This window comes from Oryctolagus cuniculus, chromosome 1, assembly GCF_964237555.1.
Source record: "Oryctolagus cuniculus chromosome 1, mOryCun1.1, whole genome shotgun sequence".
NCBI lineage: Eukaryota > Metazoa > Chordata > Mammalia > Lagomorpha > Leporidae > Oryctolagus > Oryctolagus cuniculus.
Window position 1 is genome coordinate 168217709 of NC_091432.1, and position 8780 is coordinate 168226488.

Consider the following 8780-nt stretch of genomic DNA (forward strand, 5'->3'; position numbering starts at 1 on the left):
CAGGCACCAAGAGATGAAAGGGAAGTCTTGGCCACATTCTTGGCTGGGGTAAGTCAATTTGTCAGAGCTGCTTGAACGTAAAGATAGAAATAATGGTGTATTGTCTGGTCACTGGAGATGTTCAAGAGGCCAGAGTTCTGACTAATACTTGCTCAGGCATGAAGCTTCTACCTCAGAATTGCATGCAAACTGTTTGGGGTTTTTGTTTGGTTTGACAGGAGTTGCGCTTTTTTTTTTTTTTTTCCTCTCATTTCACTGCCTCTCAATCTTTCACCAGCAAAAGGACATCTGTGATGTCAGAGTCTATCACTCCATTCTGAAGTATGAATTTCTGAGTAAATCTGAGGATGTGGCTAAAATACATTTTAGTATTGATTTGGTAAACTCAAACCAAAGTGTTTGAAGTGACTCCTTGGTATAATGAAGACATTACTTGAGATAGGTTTGATTTCTCTAATATCTTATTTTCTTTGCCAATACCCAATGACAAATTTAATTTTTGTGGTAAAGTTTCTTTGTTAACATTTTATTTATTTATTTGAAAGACAAGCCAGAGAGAGATTTTCCATCTGCATCCTCACTCCCCAGTGGCCACAAGGACTGAGCCAGCCTGAAGCCAGGAGCTATCAATTCCGTCCTGGTCTCCTATGTGGGTGGTGGAAGCCCAAACACTTGGGCCATCTTCTGATATCTTTCCAGGTTCATTACTAGGAAACCAAATTGGAAGTGGAAAACCCAGGGCTTGAACCCACAGTCTGATACAGGATACCAGAATCCCAAGCAGAAGACTCACCCACTGGGCTTCAATGCTGACCCCTATAGGCAGCTTTAGGTAGAGCCAGCACACCAAGGTCAGATGCAAATTCCTTCCCCAAGGTATTTCAGTCCTACCAACAGCTAGCCATTTGACGAAGCCAACCTCCTCCACTCCCCAACAAAAACACCATTCCCAAGCCAAGCTCAGTCTTGGCTGCATGCCTCCAGTTGTGTCACCTCTTCTGCTTGGAATGCCTACCTCATTCCTTCCTGCCGATACAAGTTTAAACTTCTTGTAGAATCATGTAAAGATATGATAATAGTTAACATTATTATTATGTCAGGCTACTGTACTAAACACTTTAGAGGTACCGTCATTTAATCCTTACAGTAGCTCACTCAGGGTTGTACTTCCCACCACCCCCACCCATTGTAGACGAGGTAGCTAAATATGGAGAGATTAAAAATTCCCCCAGGCCCTAAGGCTAGTGAACAAGAGCCAGTGAATCATCCTAGGTATTCAACACTGGAGCCCACATCTACACACTGTATTACACAATCTTGCTTAATCTGTAACACTTTCTCCACCAGCTCATGCCTCTTTATTTTTCTCTGCCTCATACACATAGTCTGTATCACCCTCAAGCACAAGATGATGGTATATTTTCTGGCAGCTTCCATATGTCTGTGTTTTATGCCTGCCTGGTCAGTGTACTAATGAATAGTTGATACTTGTCTTTTTGTCCATTTGTCTATGCTTCCTATAGTTTATTCTGTGATAAATTTAAAAGAAAGTCGGGGGAGGGGGCTGGCACTGTGGCATAATAGGTAAAGCCTCAGCCTGCAGTGCTGGCATCCCTTATGGGTGCTGATTCGAGTCCTGGCTGCTCCACTTCCAAGCCAGCTCTCTGCTATGGCCTGGGAAAGCAGTAGAAGATGGCCCAAGTCCTTGGGCCCCTGCACACACGTGAGAGATCCAGAAGAAGCTCCTGGCTCCTGGCTTTGGATTGGCAAAGTTCCTGCCATTGTGGCCATCTGTAAAGTGAATTAGTCAATGGAATACCTCTCTCTCTCTCTCTCTCTCTCTCTCTCTCTCTCTCTCTCTTTCTGCCTCTCTGTAACTCTGCCTTTCAAATAAATAAATCTTTTTTTAAAAAAAAGAAGGTGGACAGTTTTGATGAAATTTCACTCACTACTAAAAAGAAGATATATCAGAATAAATTTAATTTGGCTGGTGCCACAGCTCACTGGGCTAATCCTCTGCCTGCGGCGCCAGCACTCGGGGTTCTAGTCCCGGTCGGGGCGCCAGATTCTGTCCCGGTTGCCCCTCTTCCAGTCCAGCTCTCTGCTGTGGCCCGGGAAGGCAGTGGAGGATGGCCCAAGTGCTTGGGCCCTGCACCCCCATGGGAGACCAGGAGGAAGCACCTGGCTCCTGGCTTCGGATCGGCTCCGCATGCCAGCCGTAGCAGCCATTTGGGGGGTGAACCAACGGAAGGAAGACCTTTCTCTCTGTCTCTCTCTAGCTCACTGTCTAACTCTGCCTGTCAAATTAAAAAAAAAAAAAAAAAGAAGAAGAAGAAATTGAATTTAATTTTAATTGAAGATACCAGCTCAAAAATTGTATAAATTTTAAATTACATATTAAGAAAACATTTTAAGAATTATAGATAAAAATTAATAATTTTGTAAAGGGTGGACATTTGGCACAGTGGTTAAGATGCTTCTTGGGATGTACACATTCTGTATCAGAATGCCTAGGTCTGAGTGCTGACTTCACTTCTGATTGCAACTTCTTGCTAGTGCAGACTCTTGGAGGCAGCAGGTGCTGACTCAAGTTGCTGGGTTCCTAACATCCTGACATCCATGTGAGAGACCTAGATTGAGTTCCCAACTCTCGGCTTTGGCCTGGCTGTTGTGGACATCTGGGGAGTGAACCAGTAGCTGGAACACCCTCTCTCTCTCTCTGCCTTTTAAATAAATAAAAATAAACAAAATGTCTTAGTATTTTAAAAATAGTTTATAATCTATTGCCCAGAAATTATAATGGTTAATATTTTAATATTGCTAAGGCCTAGCCAGCTCAGGCGCAACTCCACCTCACCCTCACACCCTCCCTTGTGAGGAGGGAGTGTGGTTCTGGGCTGCCTGGGAGCCATCCCCACCCTCAAATGTTGACTCAGCATCACTCTGGGATATGGACTCTAGGGACTTGGCCTGGGCATGTCCATTGCACACACCTCTTAGAAAATGTTTTTCAGATAAACAGTCTCCTTCCCCACATAAGAAGGGAAGGACTTACTGGTTTTGTTTCTAGTCCTAATAAGCAACTGAAGTGAAACCTGATTATTCTGAGAGTGCCTTTCAGGGCTCATGAAGTTAAGCAACAGCCCCTCAGAGCAGTGTTTTCCACTCCATGGCTCTGCCCATAACTTTCCAAGCAGTTCTGAGAAGGGTGCTGACTGCTCTTGTTTTTGTGGAAATCACACTCTTTAGTTCCCAAAAAGGGTCCCCAGCCTTAATCTTGTAAAATAGAAACACTCAGAGTAAGCAAAATGTGGCCGAAGAGATATCTCGTTACCATTCTTCTCCGTATGAATGTGGTGGTCAGAGTACCATTTCACTGTTTTGTGCGTGTGATAAAATTGCATTTCTCTGCAATTATTTAGGTGTGGTCAGATGACTTGCTTTGGTCAATTAAATATAGGCATAAGTGGAGTGCATTTCTGAGTAGATGGTATAAGAGCCAGCTTATATTTCGCCATGTTTTCTTTTTCCGTCTGGCATGGTGATGAGCAATGTTCAAGACAGTGGTTGCTACATCAGCCTTGGTCTCCAAGTACTTAAATTGACAGAAAATCCTGCTGACTCAATGGAACATAAGCAAAAATAAACCTTTATAAAAAAATTGTGTTGAGATTTTGGAGTTGTTACTGCAGCACCACCTAGTCTGCCCTGACTGATACAACAGGGAAAATTCAGGAACCTGTACCCCATAGACTACATGTTGCCATTAAAAGTTCTATTTCTGAGAAGTAATAATGTAAGGAAATACTGTCCATATGATAATGTATCACTCATGTTCTATTAAAATGTTTTTTGTTACAGCCTCTTTTCCCCTCCAGAAAGTAGATTTTAAAAATCCTGAAAATGCACAAAATCATTGTCTTTGGGTTATGGACATTTGAATGATTTTCTACTCTTATATTTCCTGAATTTTCTTTGTGCTTTAATACATTTTAAAATATACTAAGTACCAGAGCTGGCTGTTAGATGAAGAGTGATGCTTTCTGCAGCCCTTTTAGACATCTTCCACTCACCTTTCTCTAATCCGGTAATCAAATCTTCTATAGGACTCTTAACTGAGTCCTTGTCAACTTTAGGCAGGGCAATGCTATACCTTCTTCAAAGGATACATAGCAATGTCTCTGTTGCCAAGCTAAAAGGGACAGATACACGCTCCAAGGATGTAGGAGATGAGGTGACTTGCGTAAGATCATCCTATCTTAGTGACAGAACCAGAGGTAGAACACAGACCCACTGAATCCCTTTCTTGGCACCATGCCCTCCCAGTTTGTGGAGGGAGCTCTTGTGTTGAACCTTACTTATACTGCTGTTTGGGCACAAGCCTTGTTGCTCTTTTGAAGACAACCAAACTATCAACCAGGGAAACTGTAGATACCATAGACCCATATCAGGCTCCCTTTAAAGAGTTTTTCTGGCCATCAAGCTGTATTTGCTAGAGCTTGCAGGGCTACATGACCTCATTTTGAAGATGGTAATATTGAGGCCAAGAGATATTAAGTGACTTTCTTAAGTGAAATGGTGGCAGAAGAAAGTCTTGTAGGAGCAGTCCTTAGCCTGCTGGTTCAGATGCCTGCATCCTATATACGAGTGCCTGGGTTTGATGCCAGGCTCTGGCTCCTGCTTCCGGTTTCCTGCTAATACAGATGCTGGTAGGCAGTGGTGATGGCTCCACGTAGGAGATGCAGATTGCAAATCCAACTTCCAATTTTAGACCTGGCTCAGCCATCGCCGTTGTGGATATGTAGAGAGTAAACCAATGGATGACAACAAATTTCCTCTGCCTCTCAAATAAACCAATACATTTTTAAAGGCCATGTGATTTCCAATATAACACCATTCATTTACTCATCTACTTACAAACATGTATTTAGTGTCTGTCATTTGCAAGACTCTGTATCAGGCAGGCTCTGTGAGAATTGTAAGTAGGTACTCAGCATAGTATAAGTTGTCCAGGACTTTCACATTCAGAGAAAAAGTATTCCAAAACCTGTTCTCATTGGCACAATTTGGGTTAAAATTCAAATAAAAGAGGCCAGCATTCCATAGACCCTGGAGCAATGGATCCTATGTCTGTGGTTTTTGTTTTGCTTTGTGTGTGTGTGTGAGAATCCTGTTTTCCCTCTAAGAATTTGCACCTGAGAACTGACCGCAGCCTCAGCATTCTACCACAAGTGTTCCCTTTCCCTTTTTTCTTATCCAGTGGTTTCCAACCTTTTTTTTCTTTTCCCATTATAACCCTTTTGCAAAGGAAATATTAGACCAAATGCCTACATATAAAGCAAATTGAAACACTGGTGGAGAATGAATAAGGTAGTGAAGCAACTCAATAGAAAACAACCGATGAGCAAGTTCAAAAATCTGATCATATATGCAAATGACCAACAAGTATGTGAAACAATGCTCAACATAAAAAAGCATCGTGGAAATGAAATAAAAATGACAGTGATGTGATCATCTCACCCCAGCTAGAATGGCTATTGTCAAAAAAATTTTTTTAAAAAGTCACATACACAACAGGGTGGGTGTTGTGACACAGCAGGTTAAGCTGCCTCTTGGGACACCCAAATCCCATATCAGAGTGCTGGTTGGAGCCTCAGCTACTTCCAGTTTCAATCCAGCTTCCTGCTAATGTGACTGGGAGGCAGCAGATGACGGCCCAAGTACTTGTACTCCTGTCATCCACATGGGAGACTCAGACTGGATGCCTGGCTCCTGGTTCTGGCATGGTTACCAGCATTTAGGAAGTGAATCAGTGTCTGTCTGTCTGTCTCTCTCCGCCCCCTCCACCCTCTGTTACTCTGCCTTTCAAAAAAAGACATGCATTTTTTTAAAGACAAAAAACCAACAAATTCTGGTGAGCATGTAGAGTAAGGGGAACTCTCATATACTCTTCGGGAGAATGTAAATTAGTACAGGCATTACAGAGAATGGTACTGAGGTTCCTCAAAAAGCTGGAGATAGAACTAGCATAGGACCTATTAATTCCACTTAGGTGCATATTCAAAGGAAAGCAATCAGTAAATTGAAGAGACATCTGCATGCCTATGTTATTGCATTATTATAGCCAAGTTATGGAATCATCCATGGTGTCCATCAACTGATGAGTGAACAAAGAAACACAGCCATGACAAAGAATGAAATTTGATCATTTACAGCAACATGGATGGAATGGGAAGCTATTATGTTAAATGAAGTAAGTTAGGCACAAAAAGAAAACATATCATGTGTTCTGGCTTGTACGTGGAAATTTTAAAAGTTGATCTCATGGGAATAGAACAGTGGTTGCTAGAAGTTGGAAAGTGGACGGGGCTGGGGAAGAGGAGATAGAGGGTGGTTAGTGGGTACAGGGGTGCAGCTGGATAAGAGGAATAACTTTAAGCATCTAGAGCCCAGTGAGGTAATTATGGGCGACAGCACTTGAGTATTTCACAATCGCTGGTAGAGGGGATTTTTTTACATTCCTAACACAAGAATGGATTGAGATGATAAATATAGCAATTACCCTGATCTGATCATTACACATTATATTCATGTTTTGAAATACCACATTGTACTCCATAAATATGCGTAATTACTATCTGTCAATTAAAAATGTTTTAATTAAAATGTTAAAACAGTGCTGAAATCGAGTGGAAGATACGAATCCCTGCCCAGGCCTCTAAGCTACCTTCTGCTTCTTGGAACACATCTGGGGCATCATTTAGCTCTCAAATTATCCCTTTATTCTGAAAATCACCTAAATCATCTATCTTCAGACTCCCCAGAAATGCCTACCCCATGGAAGCAACTTCAGGCTGCTTTTCCTTTCCATATAGAGCACAGGAAAGGAAGGGGCTCACGACACTTTAAAGGTGTGAGAAGTCTGTGTATATTTTTCTGGTTCTCTATGACTCGTACAAGAGCTACCAACAACACATAAAACTTCAGATGGTAAAAAAATACCACTGAAGGCTGGAGATAAGCAGGGAAGGGGAGAGGTGTCCTGAAAGAGGTGACATTGAAGTAGGCATAAATGGAAAGAGACGATTCTAGATACAGGGAACACCAGAAGGAAAGGCAGGCAGGACAACATGAAGGATCTGCAGGGGAGGGCCTGTGACCTGTGTCAGGAGAGAAAACCAGCGTGAGATGAGGGAGAGACTGGGGCCATGGTGTGGACCACAAATCCCAGGCAAAGGAAGTTAGATTTTACTTAGTGTGCGTGAGTGCTTCAGCCAGGTCCCAGCAGGAAACAGCGAGTGTGCTCGGAATGAGTGAGGGAGCCAAGTTTTCTGTAAAGACGGTTCCCAGAGGTGTGTGCCAGCGTCATGGGGAACCAGCAAAGCAGGTTGAGCCCCCTGCTCCTGGCAAGAGCAGGCAAGGAATAGCCACCATCGTTAGGGCTGGAGGGGAAAGGGACAGGCAGTGACCAGACCCCTAGTTACGACAGCAATATGACAAAGCCACCATGCAGCAGCTGTGCCCTTTAATACAGGGACAAAGGCAGCCTAAACCCTGTCTGGGAGGCTGAGGAAAAGATACCCCAGCCTCACCTCCTACCCCTGGACATCTCCTCCTGCACCCACCCCCCAGCTGAGCCCAGTGCTACAATCTTCAATATCATCCTCCGGGCAGGAGCACTGGGCAGGGCAGGTTGAGAATGAGTCTGCAAGGCACTAATAGAAATATCTGGCGCTAGAGAGAACCGTATGAAAGGTTTTGAATCAGAGAGCCCGATGTGCTCTTGCGATATTGAGCTATCTGCGGCCCAAAGAATTGGGAGGCAAGTCTCTTGTAATAGGTCTGGGGAGAGGGTAAAGGCTGAGATGATCAGAAAAAGTGATTTTTTTCCTGATTTGTGGACTTCTCTCCCCAGATCTGAACTTGTGATCTCAGAAGCTGGGGTGACATGAAGAGACATCCTCAGGAGGCTTCCAGACTCTGAACAGGGACCCCCTCGGTCTACAGAGCTTGCTATTTGCATATTTGAAATGCCTTTGGGTGACCTAGCACGTTCATTTAAAGCCTGCAACAAGACTAGGCAGCACTTGGCCATGGTGTGCTTAGAGAAGTACACAAGCAACCCACCCCTTCACCGATCTGGGCTCTCACCTCTGCAGCTCAGGGCACTGAGCAAGCACTACTACACTCCCAGAAATTACCCCACAGGAATCTGGCCCCTAGTGAGTGTCCTGGGGCTTCTTCTTATTGCCAGACTAAAGACAAAGGGAACGATCTCCTAACTTTCCAAAATGATTTCCAGAGGCAGAGAGAAGTGGAAATTTCCAGTTACCAAAATGCCAATAGAGTTACTGTTACCTCTAGTTTCTTCTAGAAACTGCAAGAGCTTGTTGTGATGATGAGCTCACAGACAGGGCTTTGTACAAATTACAAATGCAAGTCATAATTAAAGTGTTTTGTGGATTACTGGAATCTTTTTTTTTTTTTTTTTTTTTTTTTTTTGACAGGCAGAGTGGACAGTGAGAGAGAGAGAGAGAAAGGTCTTCCTTTGCCGTTGGTTCACCCTCCAATGGCCACCGTGGCCGGCGCACTGCGGCCGGCGCACTGCGCTGATCTGAAGGCAGGAGCCAGGTGCTTCTCCTGGTCTCCCATGGGGTGCAGGGCCCAAGCACCTGGGCCATCCTCCACTGCACTCCCAGGCCACAGCAGAGAGCTGGCCTGGAAGAGGGGCAACCGGGACAGAATCCGGCGCCCCAACCGGAACTAGAACCTGGTGTGCC

General features: G+C 44.0%; 1 protein-coding gene across 1 annotated transcript in view; it reads left to right on the plus strand.

Moving 5' to 3' along the window:
* Positions 1 to 8461, plus strand: part of LOC100356848 (programmed cell death 1 ligand 2) — a 67113-nt gene extending 58652 nt beyond the window's left edge. Inside the window, 1 exon segment of the mRNA XM_051858232.2 lies at positions 7916 to 8461. Within this exon segment, the coding sequence (XP_051714192.2) occupies positions 7916 to 7929 (14 nt within the window). The 3' untranslated portion in view covers positions 7930 to 8461.
* Positions 8462 to 8780: the final 319 nt, after the last annotated feature.